This window comes from Humulus lupulus, chromosome 4 (assembly GCF_963169125.1).
Source record: "Humulus lupulus chromosome 4, drHumLupu1.1, whole genome shotgun sequence".
NCBI lineage: Eukaryota > Viridiplantae > Streptophyta > Magnoliopsida > Rosales > Cannabaceae > Humulus > Humulus lupulus.
In genome coordinates, this window is record NC_084796.1 from 213,472,525 (window position 1) to 213,492,010 (window position 19,486).

The 19,486-nt window shown below is 37.6% G+C and overlaps 1 protein-coding gene across 1 annotated transcript; it reads left to right on the plus strand.

Moving 5' to 3' along the window:
* The first annotated feature begins 18,094 nt into the window (after nucleotides 1-18,094).
* Nucleotides 18,095-18,944, plus strand: LOC133832867 (uncharacterized). Its single transcript, XM_062263149.1, has 3 exons — nucleotides 18,095-18,304; nucleotides 18,347-18,352; nucleotides 18,486-18,944. The coding sequence occupies exons 1-3, from the start codon at nucleotides 18,095-18,097 to the stop codon at nucleotides 18,942-18,944; spliced, it is 675 nt and encodes a 224-aa protein (XP_062119133.1).
* The last annotated feature ends 542 nt before the right edge of the window (nucleotides 18,945-19,486 follow it).

Sequence of the window (19,486 nt, forward strand, 5' to 3'; positions counted from 1 at the left end):
GATGTGATACAATGCCTTGATTGAATACCATCAAACATGAATCATGAACATGAACCTGAACATTGGCATTTCAGCATCTACACATATGCATGGCATGTATAGTTATGTGATACATTATTATGTGATATAAGACCATGCATATGAATATGAGAAAAGTTATGAAATGCCTTGAAAAAGTCTTATGTAAAGTTGAACATTTTAATGACACAAGGCTTAAGCAAAGTGATAATAAGATGTTAAAAAGGGTGCCACTGTTTTGATGAAGAAATTAAGTAATTTCAGTAAAGAAGACGGAGGTCTATAAGGCTTATAGTGGCTGCCCACTCGTATGGGCTAGGTCAGAGTTGACCATTCAGATATGTTTTCCATGTTTCCGTCTTTCTCCTCCATATGTGTAATAAGTATGGCAGCTATGGCAACGATGAAATGAGTGTTATGATGAGCCTAGCTACGATGATGGCTAGGCGGAGGAGAACCCATGGGATTCTATATGATATGTGTAACAAGCCCTGCAAGCATTGGCCGAATCAAACAGTGTGCACAAGTGATATTGGGCCCATAAAAATGTGAAACTAAAAGAACGAGCATAAAAGTAAAGTTTGAAAGTGCATGAGCAATAAATGAAATGCATAAGTATATAAGTCAGCATATTAGTACATGTGCACTATAAACTCACGACATTCATGTGTATGTGTATGCATGAGATTTTCTTACTGAGCGTTAGCTCATTATGTTATTTGCCAACATTTTTCCAAGTGTGGCTTTAGCTGTTGAGCAACTTGTGGAGCACGGACTCAGTAGCAATGCAATAGTGGTTTAGAGTTTTCATATGGCTACATTAAATTTAAAGTATTCATACGTGTAATAATTTCTATTAATAAGTTTATATAAAAGTTTTGAATCTTTTCTGTATTTCTTAGTATTATTTAATTTAATTATTTTGGTCAAGTGCCTAACATGTAAACCCTAGAATTACAAGTATGTGGAGGACGTACCCTACCTTAGGGTCGTCACATGTTGTATATTCATCATTACGTGAACTCGTTTGCCTGCTTGAATAGGGCTGTATTTGCTAGGCGTGTGCCTTATGATTTGATTTCATGATATGACTGTTCATGAACATATTGAGTTTTCTTGCTGGGATTTGGCTCACGGGTGCTATGTGGTGCAGGTAAAGGAAAAAGAAAGCTGGACCATCCTTGAGTTGGAGAGCTTAGGTGACAATGTGTACATATGCAGCTGCTGGACCGGCACGGCCGAGGGTTGAAAGAGGAACTTGGGTTAAACCTTGTTTTGCCGCTTAGATCGGCTGGTTGTAAATATTTTCTTGTAATAGACCTTTAAATTATATATTTGGGATCCCAATGTATACAGTAAACGTTCTAATGAAATGTTATATCTTAATCAAAATTTTAAATCCCTAAACCGCTAATCATACTTAGTTACACGATTTTGGCCAAATGACTCGATTAGCGAGTTTAGCACTGTTTATAAGGTACATTGTAACGGTCCCTAGAGTTTAGGGCCTTACAACTACCCTTTTGTTGATTTGATAATGATTTAATTCTTGTTTATGGTCATGGATTAGTATTTGATGCTTTGAGAAAATATGTCCATGTTTGATCATGTAGTTTTGATAAATATGTGTATGGTGATAATCTCTTGATTAGAAGCATGATTAGGTTTTAATTAAATTTTGGAAAAACAAAAGTGCATTGTTGGGTTCATATTCGACCTAGCCATATTATTTGATTCATTTTATTTCTCTTGAATTTTAATAAGCATGTTTCTTGTTTAGGGAGTGTTGTGTAAAATTGAATCATGAGAATGTTGATGTTATACTGTTTATTTCATCATTAGAAAGACATGTTAGTATTGTATTGATGAATCATGTGGTAAACAAAAATAGAAATTCTTAAATGGAAATGGTATATAGGGTTCAACCATGACATTGTTTTAGGCCAAGGGTTCTCTTGTCTTTTTTGTTTAATTATTTACAAACATGATCAGTTAATATTGTAAAAAGACTTAACTCACCGTGTCATAAGTTGTGTTGTTTTGTGTTTGTTTTGTTAGCATTAAAGTAGTAGTTTTCTTTCGCTATTACTTCTAGTAGTAGAGCCACTAAGAATTAGATTCACTCTTTTCTCATTATCGAATCCATTTGGACTTTAGAATTCCATCTTCTCAACTAGAGGAACAGTAAGGGGTAGAGGGAGAGGAGTTGGCTGAGGAAGAGGAAGGGGCAGGGGTCGTGGTGCGGCCGCTAACCCGAACATGGTTGACATCCCTAAGGACCTAAAACATCCCATGGCTAACATTCTTGAGGTGCATGTAGCAGCACCCGCTGCTAATGACCTATCAGGAGAAGTGGCAAGGTTGAGAGAGAAGGTAAGGGCGAGAGAGGAATAATTGGCTTGCGCTGGGCAAGTGCCACCAGCACAACCCGCACTAGCAGTAACACAACAGGTGCCAGCAAGTCTAGCGATACAAATTCATGGATTTGAACCAGTGTATGAGAGGTCCATGAAACAATCCCCACCAAACAACTAGGGTACAATTTTCTTACCTCGAGTTCTATGCTATAGAAGATAGGGCCTCTAGTACGATCCGGATCTCGAGCCTTGGAGTAATAAAGTCAAAACATAAATATACTATCATTAGGGATTAACTCCAAATCCTGAGCCTCACCCTAGACCATATACTTAAGATTACTTTTCCCCAGTTTTCGGGACGTTAGAAACTTCCCCCAAGTGGGCCACCAAATGGGTTCCCGAACACCTAGAGCCATAGTCCCTAAAACAGAAAAACCACCTTTCGAGGCACCTGGCACGGTTGTGCCCCCATAAACTTTAGGCTTTCTGGGGTACTAGAGCGGTCGCACCCTAGCTTAGTGCGGCGACGACACTAACTCTGAAACCCAAAATTAAAAGCAATTCCTAAGGTGTTGGGACCCTAGCACGGTCGCGCTAGGTCACCAAAAACCCAAATATACCCAAAAACCAACATGTTCTTCCCCAAAACCATAAACCGCGATTTCCCTGCATAACCAAATCTGAAACTCGATCCAAGTAGGTATTTTCAGTCGGCTACAGGCCACAAAATCCATCATACAATATAAGCAAACAACAACTAACCACAAAATTCAACAGAAATGCTCCAAAACTCATTGAAATTACACTTGGCCATAGTTGAGTCTCAGTTCAACTTAAACTCCCAAAAATCCAAATATCCAAGAAAAATTCAATCCACCACCAACAATTTCAAGCCTTACAACCATTCTAAACTAATTTCTATTCTAAATCTAGCATCCAAAACCACCCAAAACCAACAATAATTTTGAAATTGCTATAAACTCTCACACTTCCTACCAAAAACACCCAAGAGAAGGAAAACGAATTTACCTCTAAATTCTGAAATCCTAGCTTGATTTTGGAATCTCCAATAGCTTCTAATCTTTTTGCTTTCCACTAAATTCCTCCAAGCTTCCTCAAATTCTCCAAACTTAGCTTCTAGTTCCCCTTAGCATCAAAACCCCTCGAAAAGGAAACCATTCAATGAAAGGAATCAAAACTAACCTGAGTGTGAGGTATGCTTTAGCTTAATTCAAATTGATCTATTTTCTTGGTAAAAGACCATTTTACCCATTGCCCTACTAAACCTCAAAGCTTAGTCCCAAGGGCAAATTGGTCATTTTGCCACCAATCTCACTAAACCTCAATTTACACCCCTAATTTCCAAATTAATTTACTAATCCCAATAGTATTAATATTTCCTCAAATAATGTTCCAATAATTCCCAACATACACAAAAATTACCAAAATACCCCCTTAGCTCGCCTCGAGCTGGGTATAAATCACTTTTGTGACTTTGCCGCCAAATCGCTCTAAAGGCTCGACTCGAGCTGAATATCGCTAATATATCCACATAATAATGTGGTCTCAATTACACAACACATATAATTACAATTATACCCTCAATGGGTCAAAATTATGAAAATGTCATTTTTCACGAAAATGGGCTCGCAATCACATTTAATACACATATATTCAATTAAATTCATTGATAAATCCATTTATGCTCTCTTGGCACGCCAATCAAGGAACTAATCCTTAATAGAAAATTTAGGATGTTAACCCTATCCCCTCCTAATTAAAATTTTGTTCTCAAAACTTACCTGAATAGCTCGAGATGCTGATCCCTCATATTTGACTCTAGCTCCCAGGTTGTTTCCTCGACCTTGTTGTTTATCCATACAACTTTAACTAGAGGAATCTTCTTGTTCCTCAGAATCTTGTCTTTTCTGCCTAGGACCTGAACTGGCTACTGCTCATAAGACAAATATGTCTGTATCTCCAGATCCTCATAACCTATCACGTGGGTTGTGTCTCACACATACTTCTGAAGCATTGAGATGTGAAACACATCATGAACTCCTAATAATGATGGGGGTAGAGCAAATCTATAGGCTACTTTCCTGATCCTTTCCAGAATCTCAAAAGGTCCTACAAACCTAGGGCTCAGCTCGCCCTTCTTCAGAAACCTTTTTACTCCCCACAGTGGTGAAACTCGCAGAAATACGTGGTCCCCTATCTGGAACTCCACGTCCTTACTCTTAGGGTCAGCGCAGCTTTTCTGTCTACTCTGTGAGGCGAGCATTCATGCTCAAATCTTCTTAATAGCATCGTTAGTCCTCTGAACCATCTCATTACCCAAATACTTCCTTTCTCCCATTTCATTCCATTGAATGGGTGACCTATACTTCCTTCCATATAGAATCTCATATGGAGCTACTCCAATCGTTGATTGGTAGCTGTTATTGTATGAAATCTCAATCAATGGAAGATATTTACTCTAGGACCCCTCAAAATCCAGTATGCATGATCTAAGCATATCCTCCAATATCAGAGTTATCCTCCTAGACTGTCTGCCTGTCTAAGGATGATAAGTTGTACTAAACTTCAACTGAGTCCCCATAGCCTTCTACAGGCTTCCTCAAAACTTGGACGAAAAAATGGGATCCTGGCCCGACACTATATATTTTGGAACCTCATGGAGGCGTTCAATCTCTCTCACATAAAACTCTGCATACTGGTCCAAAGTATAGTTTCTTCTCACTGATAGAAAATGAGTTGACTTGGCATATATGTCCACTATCACCCATACCGAGTCATGTTGCCCCACTGTCCTGGGTAAGACTCCTATGAAATCCATAGTAACGTCTTCCCACTTCCACTTGGGAATATATAAAGGCTGTAACAGCCCCGATGGCCACTGCTGTTCAGCCTTCACCTGCGGACAGGTTAGACACTTCGCCACATAGTCAACCACATCCTCCTTCATCCTAGGCCACCAATACAATGACCTTAGATCCTGATACATCTTCGTGGTTCCTAGATGTAGTGAATACGGTGTGGTATGAGATTCATCAAGGATCTCTCATATGATACCCACATTCATCAAAAACAAATTCGATCATTTTATCTCAGCAAACCCGTCCCTGTAATGGAATAATCCTTAGCTACTCCAGCTAGGACATCCTCTCTAAGCTTCATCAACTGAGAATAAATCATCTTGCCCTACTATATTCTCTCAAGGAGAGTGGACTACAAGGAAATATTGGCCAACTGGTCCACCGCCAACTCTATCCTTGCTCTAGTCATGTCTTTGGCTAACTCCTTCGAACTAAAAAATTTTCCTGGGCCTCTCCGACTCAATTCTTCTGCCACTACATTGGCTTTCCCTGGATGGTAAAGAATCTCTCAGTCATAATCTTTTACCAACTCTAGCCAACGTCTCTGTCTCATGTTTAAGTCCTTCTGGCTGAAGAAATACTTCAAGCTCTTATGATCGGTGTATATCTCGCACTTGTCTCCATACAAACAGTGTCGCCACACTTTCAATGAAAATACCACCACTGCTAACTCCAAATCGTGAGTAAGGTATCAGTGCTCATATTCCTTAAATTGTCGCAATATGTAGGCAATAACCTTCCCAGTCTACATCAACACACATCCTGACCCCAGTCTCAATTCATCGCAGTACACCACAAACTTATCCTCATTTGAAGGAAGGCTCAGCACCAGAGCAGTAATCAACCACCGCTTCAACTCCTGGAAGCTATTCTCACATCTGTCTGACCATAAGACCTTCAAGCTCTTCCATGTCAACTCTGTCAGTGGTGTAACAATCTTTGAGAATACTTTCACAAAGCACCCATAATACCCTGCCAACCTAAGGAAACTTCTAATCTCCAAGGTGTTCCTTAGCCTCGGCCAATCCCTAACTGCTTCCACCTTGGTCGGATCTACCTTAATCCCGTCTCAAATAATAATGTTACCAAGTAATGTCACCTGCGGTAGCCAAAACTCGCACTTTTTAAAATTGGCATACAATCGGTGCTCCCTTAATCTCTGTAATGCTAACCAGAGATGCTTGTCATGCTCTGCTTTTGAACGGGAGTAAACCAGGATGTCGTTGATCAAGACAATCACGAACCAATCCAAATAATCCTTGAACACCCTGTTCATCAAATCCATAAACATTGTTGGGGCATTGGTCAACCTAAATGACATGACTAGAAACTCGTAATGCCCGTACCTAGTGCGAAAAGCCATCTTTGGAATATCCTCATCCTTGATCCTCAGTTGGTGATAACCAAATCGAAGATCAATCTTTGAGAAAATTTTCTTACCCTACAACTGGTCGAATAAGTTGTCTATCTTTAGTAGTAGGTACTTGTTCTTAATAGTCAGCTTGTTCAACTCCTTATAATCTATACACATCCCCAGGGCCCCATCCCTCTTCTTCTCAAACAAAACCGGAGCACCCGACGGTGAGAAGATAAATCCCAGATCTAATAATTCTCGTAATTGTACCTTCAACTCCTTCAGCTCTGCTAGAGCCATTATGTATGGTTCCCTCGACACTGGTTCAGTAGCTGGCGCCAACTCAATGACGAACTCAATCTCCCGGCGTGGTGGCAGTATCGGTAGGTCCTTAGGGAACACATCTAAGAACTCACACACTAATTTGGTCTCATATGGTCCCACTGGCATGTTCTTAGTGGTATCCAGCACACTATCTAGGATTCCTATACAACCTCCTTGTAATAGGTCTCTAGCCCTCAATTTTGATATCATAGGTATATGGGGTCCATGCACAGTGCCACCAAAAATGAAGGGGGTCCTCACCTCAGGTTCAAAATTCACCATCTTGTTCTTGCAGTCTATAGTCGCCCCGTACCTGGCTAACCAATCCATTCCCAAAATCATGTCAAAATCATCCATGCCCGACTCAATCTAATCCACTGATAGTTCCTTGTTGTCCACCACAATTGGCAATGATCTAACCCATCTCCTAGAGACTACCAGCTCCCTAGTACGCAAGAACTCCCCAATTCCCACAGTATCATGATCACAAGGTCTACAATATATATCAATCACTCTACTAGAAACAAATGAGTGTGTAGCACTAGAATTAATCAATACAGTATATGAAGTGTCAGCACTCAAAAGTTGACCTGTCACCATTGAAGGACTAGCCTCAGCTTCTGCCTGAGTCAGGGTGAACACTCGAGTTGGAGTCAAGTTGTCCGCCTTCCTTGGTAATTCAAGCTCGGGCAGTATTTCTTGAGATGTCCAACCACCCGCACAAATAGCATGCCTTCGCCCGACATTCGCCTTGATGGCGCCTTCTACACCTAGCACACTCTGGGTAACTCCTCCATGTCTCATTACCACCCTGAACACCCCGACACCTCATATCAAGACTGACAGTGGTTGAGGTGTCAAGGGTCTTCCTGTTCTGGTCACTAGAGCCTCTGCCCCTATCAGATCCTACAAATGGAGGCACTACCCTCCAAACATCACATCGTGCAACACTCTACCTCCATATCTTATTCTCTACCCCCTCAACTGTGAGGAATTTCTCAACCACCTGAGCATAAGTAGTTTCCCTAGGTACTGATGTAATATGAACATCCCAAGCTATCATAGCATTCAGTCCCTGAACTAATCTGTCTTGCCTGTCTGCGTTTGGAGGCACTAGATCATGTAAAAACTTAGCCAGACTATCAAATTTCAAAGCATACTCGGTGACTGTCATACTACCTACATCAAACTGGTAAACTCCTTCACCTTCGCTGCTATAACCGCATTACTGTAATACTTCTTGTTGAAAAGATCTCTGAACTCATCCCAACTCATGGTAGAAACATCTCAAGTCTAGGATGCCACCTCCCACCAAATTTGAGCATCGTCCCGAAACATAAAGGTGGCACAAGCCACTCTGTCATTACCTACCACCCTCATAAAATCCATGATAGAGGTAGTTAGGCTCACTCACTGCTCACTCTTGAGTGGATTTGGTCCTCCCTCAAAGGTTGGAGGGTGTTACTTCCTGAATCTCTCGTATAGTGGCTCGCACCTATTTTAAATCTCACGCTACTGTATGGCTGGTGCCATGACAGGTGGCATGTCTGGTGCAGCGTTCCCTGGCGGAACCTGTTGTCACAGTAAGCAAATCTCTTCCTCTTGACTTTGAAGTCTGGCTTGCATATCAGCAAGCATCTGCTCCCACTTCTCAAGGACTGGCAGAGGATTCTGACCCTAGTTATCATCTCTAGTCTTGAACTCAGTGCCGACTAGTAAAAATTGATTGCCTTGGAGGCATAACTCTCCAAGTATATCTTCAATCAATGACTCATCTAATCAGGCAATGACAACAAGCTTTAGAAGTCACCCCAGGGTCCAATACCAACAATTAAACAAATATATGCAACCACAATGCTAATAAGCATTTCAGTTTCCTAACATACAATAACAATCGTAATAAGCATGCCTTTTCATGTACACATAGCAGTCAAGGGCCAAACCCTATCAGTATATCTCATGCTTCCTATTAAATAGGCTGATAATGCATTTATATCTTATTTAAGCAGTTAAACACACATAACCACATAAGTAGTTACCAAACCTTGAGTCGAGCTTGTTTTTAGCAGCGAGTGTACATGCCCAGCCAGTCTTCAGGAACCATTAAACCTAGACCTCTTTGATACCAAGTTGTAACGCTCTGGATAGCCAAGACCATTACATTGTGTATTTTAAATAGTGGTGGACTTGCTAATCAAGTCATTTGGATATAAACGTGTAACTAAGGGTAATTAACGAGTTAGGGTTTACAAATTTTGATCACATGAATAGTTATTTTCATTTAAAAGTTTGAGTCTATACACAGGATCCCAAAATAAACATTTGCAAGGAATTTAAAACTCCCAAAAGTAATTACAAGATAAATCGGCCTAAGCGGAAAAATTTAGGTTTGACTCTAGACACTCCCACGCATTTAATCACATTAAGCCATCCATTCATTCATCAAAATAAATAAATGCATAAAATTAAACCCACACAGATTCAATACATATATATGTGAAGATGGCTCTGGTACCATTTGTTGGTTTTTATTGATCAAATCAGAGATTATGCACAGTGGAATAACAATCAAATTGTCAAATTAATCCCATAAGATTTCTAGATCTACTTCTTCACACTCATATATATATTGAATCAAGGACAAGAATAGAAAGATTACCTCAAGTACTTCCTTGCTGCTATCTTTTCGTATGGCTGAATCCTTGAGATCTCACACCAAGATCTTCCAAAATGTTCTCAGGCACACAAAGAACGAGTATGGGCTCGCTATACAAATAATAGGCAATAACTATTTATCAGATGTTCTCAACACATGAGATCTGATAAAGTTTGGACCTAGGTTTTGTGAAGAACAATAACCTTTGTTTTTGTCACTGTTCTCTTTTCTCTGAGAGAATCCTAGATATTTTTCTATCCCTGAAAAATTACGTTCTGTGAAAACTGATATCCAATATGTAATAAATATTTGTTATTTTAAACAAATTAAAAATAACTGATTAGTTATTAGATTTTTGTTTAAATAATAATATTTTAATCATATTAAAATATCTCATTATTTATTTAATATTTAAATAACTAAAATTGTGGAATCAAGAGACTAAGTCCATCTCTTATGCGTGTAGCACAGTGCCTGTGCACTGTGCCACACGTGAACCACATGCCTGTGCAGGCATGTGATTTTTCCCAATTTTTATTATTATTTAAATACCAAAAATCCCAAAAATAAATTAATTCAAAATTAATTATATTTTTGTTAAATCAAATAATTAATTAATTCTTAATTAATTAATTACACATAATTAAACAATAATTATATTTGATAGATAGAAAAATATTTTACTTATCACATAAGTCCTTTTTGCCCATTTTTGCATTTCCCTTTGACAGTAATTGTTTGAGCCATTTCGGGGACCATGGACCTATAACATTATGCTCCAATAAATTGAAACTAAATAATTAAACTCTTTAATTATAATAGTTAATTTATTAATTCTGATATTATTCCACTATAAATTCAGAATTGCACTCTTTATGTTATAGATATACTTTTACATAAATCTTTTTCTTAAGTCATCCATTGATATAACCATCTTACAATAGTTTAACCCTCTAATTAATTAGTTCATAAATTAGAATGGGAGAATTACCATTCAACCTTTCTAATTTACTTCTTATTCCTTAAGTACCATTAATTCACTAGTGAATAATTAATCTATAATCTAATTATAGATTTGAGCTCAAAATCATTCAGTTCCAGAATTAACCCTTAAGGGAACTAATATACGATCCGTTAGGAAAGATTAGATTCCGTATTGTTGATACATGTTCCCAGCCATCCATGATATTAAATCTCCAAAACAAAAGTCATTAGCCTCATTCTTTGAAGAGACCTTAACGAATGAATCAAAAGATTTAATAAACATGAACAGGAGTTCATGAACACTCAGGATTTAGGTTGATCTATAAATGATCATCTGTTATGATATGAATTACAAGTCTTTATTATTAAATGGTTTTTGGATAAAGACTTTAATTCATATCGGTCCATGTCATATAGAATCATATTATATAAAGCACATTTACCGAGATGTCTTTCCACATCAATAATCCGAATCTAGATTATTTGTATCATTATGATACTCAGTAAACCGTACTTACAACTCCAATTAAAGAATTCCATAACTTTAATTCATTCATGTGACCTTAATTCTCTCGTACTAATACAAGATCACATCCTCAATAATGAATATGGAATTTTTCTGATATTTACAAAATTATTCAAACAATAATTTAACAATCTAAATATGAAAATAATAATAAACCATTGTATTTATTTATTCATAGAAAAAACAAATGTCTTTACATGCTTTTAGGACACACTCCTAACAGGTTGCCCTAGTGAAATGGCTTGCGTTCCACACACTTATTGCCGTCCCCGACGCCCTTAAGCTGAGCTTTCAGATTAGATATCATCAAACATATAAATTTCATAACGCACAATCAAATGGAACATATACAAGCATGTCTAACCAGATAATCATAAGTAGAGTCATAGTCATATTTATTAATAGGGGCCTAAACCCTAACCACAACTAGGGTGCAATATTCTTACCTCGAGTTTCTTACTATAGAAGATACGACCTCAAGTACAATCTTGATCCTTAGCCTTGCAGTAATCAAGTCACAACATAAACATACTCTTATTAGGGATTAACTCCAAATCTCGAGCCTCACCCCAGACCTTATACTTAAGACTAGCTTTCCCTAGTTTTTGGGACGTTAGAAAAGTCCCCCGAGCCCCTAAGTGGGCCACAAAATAAGTTCCCGAACTTCTAGAGACCTAGTCTTTAAAATAACAAAACCACCTTTTGGAGCACTTGACGCACCCCCAGAAAGTTTGGGCTTTCTGGGGTACTGACGTGGTCGTGCCCTAGCTTAGCATTGTCGTGCCACTAACTTGGAACCCCAAAATGAAAACCAATTCCTAAGGTTCTAGGACCCTAGTGCGGTCGCGCTAGGTCACTAGAAACCCAAAGTACCTAGAAACCAACATGTTCTTCCCCAAAACCAGAAACTACAATTCCCCTGCATATCTAGAGCTGAAACTCAACCCAAGCAGGTATTTCTAGCCAGCTACAGGCCACAAAGTCCATCATAAAACATAAGCAAACAACAACTAACCACTAACTTCCACAGAAATGCTCCAAAACTCATTGAAATTACACTTGGCCATATTTGAGTCTCAGCTCAACTTAAACTCCAAAAAATCCAAATATCCAACAGAAATTCAATCCACCAAAAACAATTTCAAGCCTTTGAACAATTCTAAACTAATTTCTAGTCTAAATGTAGCATCCAAAACCACCAAAAACCAACAATAATTTTTAAATTCCTATAAACTCTCACACTAACTACCAAGAACACCCAAGAGAAGGAAAATGAATTCACCTCCGAATTCTGAAATCCTAGCTTGATTTTGGAGTCTCCAACAACTTTTAATCTTCTTGCTTGCCACTTAATTCCTCCAAGCTTCCTCAAATTCTCCAAACTTAGCTCTAGTTTCCCTGGCTTCAAAATCCCTAAAGAAAGAAACCATTCAATGAAAGGAACCAAAACTAACGTGAGTGTGTGAGGTTTGCTTCATCTTAATTCAATTTGATCTATTTTCCTAGTAAAAGACCATTTTACCCCTTGCCCCACCAAACCTCGAAGCTTTGTCCCAAGGGAAAATTGGTCATTTTGTCACCAATCCCACTATACCTCAATTTACACCCCTAATTGCCCAATTAATTTACTAATACCACTAGTATTAATATCTCCTCAAATAATGTTCCAATAATTCCCAACATACACAAAAATTACCAAAATACACCTTTGGCTCGCTTAGCCAGGTAAAAATCCCTGTTGTGACTTTTCCACCAAATTGCTCTAAAGGCTCGACTCGAGCTGAATATCACTAATATATCCACTAATAATGTGGTCTCAATCACACAACACATTTAACTGCAATTATACCATCAACGTGTCAAAATTACGAAAATTCATTTTTTCACGAAAATGGGCCCACAATCACATTTAATATAAGGGATTTTTTCTTAAATATGGATTTTTAGTCATTAATGTGCAAAAATATGGTAATTAAACTTTTCTTAGTTTGTATGGACAAATTTAATTAAAAAAATGAGGTTCTGGGAAAAGTTATACCATATTGGAAAAAAAAAATAAACAAAAACACATCAGCCAAAATAGACGGGTACTATGGTAATTAAAGTTGCAAATACTCCTTTGCTGAAATTTGAGTCGATCAAAAACATCCCCAACATTAATTTTTTCTTCAGCAAGAACACTCATCTTCAGCAACACATTTCACCTCCGGCAAAAACTTTGAATCTTTGAATACATCCTCAAGATCCGATCAAAATCAACACTCAAAATCAATTCCAGTGACAATCACGAACCTCCAGCCAACTCCAATCGACAACCTCCAGCAACAATTGGCAACCTCCAATCGGTTCTGCTACACTCTTCGACATCTCCGACACGTGCATCTACGGCGAGGAGCTTCTCCAGCATCCAAAGCATCCAAGAAACAAAGGTTTGTAAAATCTTTCTCTGTCAATTCCTATTTTAATCTTATTTTCTTCAACTTCAAATCTATTAAATTCCTAATTCTTGTACATATTCTAGAACCCTTAATTTTATACTTTTCTCATAGCTATTGTACTGATTATCATGATAATGATGAAGTTCATGATGTGCATTTAAAAATAAACAATTTATTAACTTGAAATTTGAAAAAAAAATTATTTAATCCTACTAATATGGTTACATTTAGTGACCAAAAGTTGACAACAAACAAGAACTATGATTATTTTTGTAATGCCCTGGATAGCCAAGACCGCTACACTGTGCATTTTTAAAGGTGCAAGACTTGCTAATCAAGTCATTAATTTGAAAATGTGTCACTAAACATGAGTGAGTTAGGGTTAAAAAGATTTTGGCCTCAAAAGTTTCAGTTTATACAATTGAACAGTTATATACACGGGATTCCAAAAGAAACAGCATTAAAAGTTGGTTTAAAGACTTTTGAAGATACATAAACAACTGTTAGTCATACTAAGGCAAAATAGACAATCTTTGGGTCTCACGTCCCTGCCTAAACCTCAACCGTGGTGGCTGAGCAGCTGACCATGTACATTCCACTCGCAGAGCTCTCCAATCAAGGCTAATCAAGCTTGCCCTTGCCTTTACCTGCACCACGTAGCACCCATGAGCCAAGGCCCAGCAAGAAAACATGTGCAACACAAACAGTAGAAACAAATGACAAACTCACTAAACATGAACTCTCATAAGATAATCCACAATAGTCAATCAACATATATTCAGAGTCATGGATGCAATCAAACACTTATAACATTTGTATCACATAATAATCAGGGCCAACAACTTAGGCCGCACCCTCTGTTTATCCCACTGACTCCGGTCCGCTTAAACCGAGCTCAGTGCATATTAAGCTATCCTCGGCTACCAGTGGCTGAGCCGCGCCCTGTGCGTTAGTGTAACCCTTGGCACCCTTAGGTCGTTGGTTCACTAAATAGCTTGCATGGCATAATACCGTCTTTTCAAGCATTCACAATAGGGAATCCTTAGTCCCGTCAGATATACTCAACCAGGTGCAGTTTTCTTACCTTTAGTCTTTACGGTTACTGTTTATGAGCAACACTCCTCAAGCACGATCCTTTCCCGAGCCTTAGCTTTTATCACCTAGTCACAACCAATGTATAGAGTTCCATTAATACTCAAATATAGGTTTCCAGTTACAAAACTAACTTCCGGGAATCCGATTTCCACCAAGCACGGTGGTGAAATCAATCCCGAGTATACTAGACCACATTCCCATACCTAAAATCCCCAAAAGTCTAAGTGCACAACTAAGGGATACGGTCCTTGAAGCTTAGCCGTGGCCCTAGCCTCAAAACAGAACCAAGGGCCACCCTGAGCAAAGACACGTGCCGCGACCCTTGCAATGGGCGCTGCGGCTCTCACCCCTGGCCGAGCCTCCTTGGCTCATCTTCATCCTAGGGCCGTAGCGCTCTAGAACAGAGCCGCGAACCTTCCCTTCGTGCCCAGAAAACCCACCATTTCAAAGCTCAAAACCTCAGCCAAAACCACTCCTAAGCCTCCTATTTCAACACCCAACATTACCAAAACTCATAGACCAACTTAAGCTACACAACTCAACAGGAAATTCAACTTAAAACTCATGGAAATCCCACTCTTAATCACTGAACCTTTAAGAACATAACCACTCAAACTAACTAGTCAAAATCCCAAACTCAAACCACTAATTCATAAATTTATGCTTACCTTGATAATAGAATCCTTCCTCTAACCAAAACCCAGCTGATTCCCAATGTTTTCCAGCTCAAGTTCCACCCTAAACATCAATTGGACAATAACCTCAATTACCAACTAAAAACTCATGGTTAAACTTCAGAAAACACAGGGTTTAAATCCTTACCTTAACCTTGATTTGATTTCCCTAAATAGGTCTTGAACTAAGCCTCAGAAATCCAGCTCAATTCTCAGAAATTCCCAGCTTGTTTCCCTTAAGATTTCAGTGTTCCTTTTTCTTTGTTTTTCCTTGAGAGAGAGAAAAAGAGAAGAGCTGAGAAAAAGTCGGTCTAATATTTCTTTCTATGGTTTTCCTTAAGTTTGTCTTGCTTGTTAAGTTAATCCCAAGGCTTGGGGTGCCGGAACTGTTCCCGAGGCAAAATGGTAAAATCCCTAATATTCCCGCCTAAACCTCCTAACCTCAAATATATCTCCATATATTTATTTTCATAACCCGATAGTCTAAATAGCTACCCGATACCTAAAATACCCTTGACTTATCCAAAGTTAGCTGTTAAGCCCTATTGTGACTTTTCCCCGCTAACTAGCCCTAGGATCACCTTGAGTCATGCTCTGCAGATCCACCCACATAATAATGTGGTTCTCACATATATCACATATATATATCATATTATCATCAACACAACTATACAAACATTATTAATCATATAATTATGCATTTAAGTCAATAAAGTCATGCAAACCACATTTAACCCAGCAATGCCCTCCCGACACACTAACCAAGGCTCTTAAGCCTCATTAGTGAATTTGGGGTCGTTACAATTTTAAATTCTAATTTGTCTTTTCAATAAAAAATCATTTGATATTGGTCTGAATTCTAAATGCCAAAACATTCAATAACAACAAAGTAACCAGTTACCTTGAAAATTTTTCATTTTTTTCAATTAAGTTTTTTAGTAAGGTATGTAATTACAGACTAAAGTAACTAATTACCTTCACCAGTTACAACCAATTAACTCCTTAAAAATTTGAATTTTTTTACAGGTATGGAAAATACTACTTCCTTGGTTCAATTTGGAGGCATTTGGAATGAAAAAAATGAGTATGAAGGGTACACAATAACTGGGATATTGATTCCACAAAATTGTTCTCTTGACAACTTGGTAAATTTGATAAAAGAGGAGATAAAGGAAATAAGAGCAACCATTGAAGTTTATTATCAAGTAGCCAAAGGAACACCACCAATGAAGGATGAAACAGACAATTAAGTTTTGTTCTACATGGAAATAAAGAAAAAAGTTGTTGCAAAAATAACAGACTTACCATTGTGTGTAACTATAGTTCAAGAATCAAGTGATGAAAATAACCCTCTTCAACTAGCAAATCAAGAAGCTACAGCAGAAGAAATGGAGGTGGGAACATTATTAATGCAAGCAAACAAAGCTTTCATCAATGAACATATGTTACTTGAAGAAGGAATGTCAAGCACAACAAATGAGGGCATCAATGTGGCATACATACCTCACCTTCTTGAAGAAGTAGCTGATTTTATAATTGAAGACAATACAAAAAGAAAAAAGAAATTTGAGGAAATCCAAATAGTAATATCTGATTACAGAGTGAACAAAATAGAGCAAGGACAAGAAAACAAGGACAATAACACAATCAAATCAACTCTTAGCTACTATGCCATGCTACATAACTTCTAGTTCAAAATAAAAAGATTAGAACCGAGAGAGTACCTGGTTACCTGCGCAGATGACACATGCAGCTAGTTTGTGAGAGCATCTAAATACAGAAATCAAGATTTATTCAAGGTACAAAAATTCATTCCAAATCATACTTGCTCTGTTGAAATTGTTATGGAGGATCATAGGCAAGCAAAAAAGCATCATAATTGGGGAATTAATGAAGAATAAGTACAAGTGAATCAAAAGAAATTATACTACAAATGACATCATGAATGACATGAATGATGACTTTGGAGTAACCATGGGATACACAAAAGCATGGAGATCAAGAGAAATAGATTTGCTTCTAGTAAGAGGGAACCCCGATGATTCATATCAAAAGTTGCCAATGTATCTTTGAAGCAAGCAAATCCAGGAACATTAACACATATACTCACAGACAATGACGATAAATTCAAATACCTAGACATAGCTTTCTCTAACTCAATCATAGGTTGGAGATACTTGAAGCCTATAATTTTTGTTGATGGAACTTTCTTAAAAAATGCATATGGCGGCAACCTATTTTCAGCACCAACATTAGATTCAAACAACAACATTTTTGTCTTGGCTTTTGGAATAGCAAACTCTGAAAATGATAACTCTTGGATTTGGTTCTTCTCCAAACTGAGAGACACGTATGGAGAACCCGAAGGTATGATAGCTTCAATTATATATTTTGGTTTACATAGAAAAAGGAACTGCTTACCCAAATCCAATACACAAATACATGCTATTTCTTTTAGTATCTTATAAAAGTAACTGGTCACCTTCACAGGATTGGCTATTATTTCTGACAAACACAAGAGCATAGACAATGTAGTACATATAGTGTACCCAAATGCGTTCCATGGAGCTTGCATGTATCACTAGCTCAATAATTTGAAAAGCAAGTATGGAAACCATGGAGAGGAGCTACAAAGGAATTTCATTGCAGCAGCAAAAGAATACACAAAAACAAAATGCGAACACTACATGAGAGGCCTTGATAGACTTGACAGACGCATTAGACCCTATTTATAGAAAGCCAAGTATGAAACTTGGGCAAGATCATACTCACCAACAAAAAGATACACCATGATGACTTCCAACATCGCAGAATCGCTCAGCGCTGCACTAAAAGCTGCAAGAAATCTCCCTATTGATATCTTGATTGAATGTCTTAGTAGTTTGGTTCAAAAGTGGGTTTGGAACAACTCAAATAATGCACACGGAACATTCACAAAAGTGGCTACAACTATAGAAAATGAGTTGAGACATGACATTGTTTCAAAAATGAAGTATGAGGTATGCAACTAAACTTATTCTTTCTATTCTTTAATTTGTCAGTGGATGGTAACTAGTTACCTTGCGTAACAGCAAAAAAAAAAAGCAATAAACTACATAGAGGGGGAACAGGATACCATCAACATTAATTGTACATAAATGTTTATTATTTTATTCTAATTCATGACAAAAGTATTTTTAGGTCTTGCCTTTCAACACAATAGAATATCAAGTTTGTGATGAAAAGGGGACCAATTTCACAGTAAATATACACAATAGAACATGTACTTGTAATAGGTTTCAAGAAGATAAAATGCCTTGTGGGCATGCAGTCATTGTATTTGCAAAGAGAAACTTGGGAGTGTATGATTACTGTGCAAAGTTTTACAAAACATATACTTTGAAAGCATTGTATGAAGAAAATGTTCATCCTTTGCCCCATAAAGATGAATGGAATCTCCCACAACACTTAGACATAGTGGTGCTTCCTCCAAAGGCAACAATCCTTGCAGGAAGACCAAGAAAGAAAGTAATAATATCAAGAGGGGAACCAAAAGTGATAATCACCTGTGGAAAATGTGGCCAACCAGGACATAACAAGAAGACTTGCAAGAATCTACCAATTGACAAGGCAAACAAGCTGAAAAAGCAAAAGTCATAGCTTAATATATTACATCAAAACTACCCTATCATAGCTTCATTCATTAAATCATTGAATTTCATATTCATATATTGTTATTGAGTATTATAATAACTCTATTACAAATTCAAATACATTGAATGATTACACAAAGCATATAAAATTCCTTTTAGAATAAATTGTTGGTTTTTTTGTTGTCTGTTAAATATTTATGCAACCTACACCCGAAAAAATATGGTTTTTAAAAATTAAACATAACATTGTGGATTAGTGGTTACCAAAGGTAATTAGATACCACTTTGTATATAACATGATGACCCAGCTGGGGACCTAGTTATTATAGCCCAATTGCTTTGAATATCCCAGTAGCTTTAAAAAAGACATCAAGCAACAAAAGTAATCAGTTACCTCTTTAATATAAGATGAAGACCAAACTAAGTACCTGGTTACCATTAAAATATCTCAGTTGCTTTACAAATAGAATATGTATAAAATATAAATTTAAATCGTGAAATAAAAAAATAAACAAGAAACTGGGTACTTTGCTCTAACAATTGTCACAA

Coding starts and splice junctions, on each gene's coding strand:
- LOC133832867 (XM_062263149.1), top strand. CDS start 18,095: ATGATGACTTCCAACATCGCAGAATCGCTCAGCGCTGCACTAAAAGCT.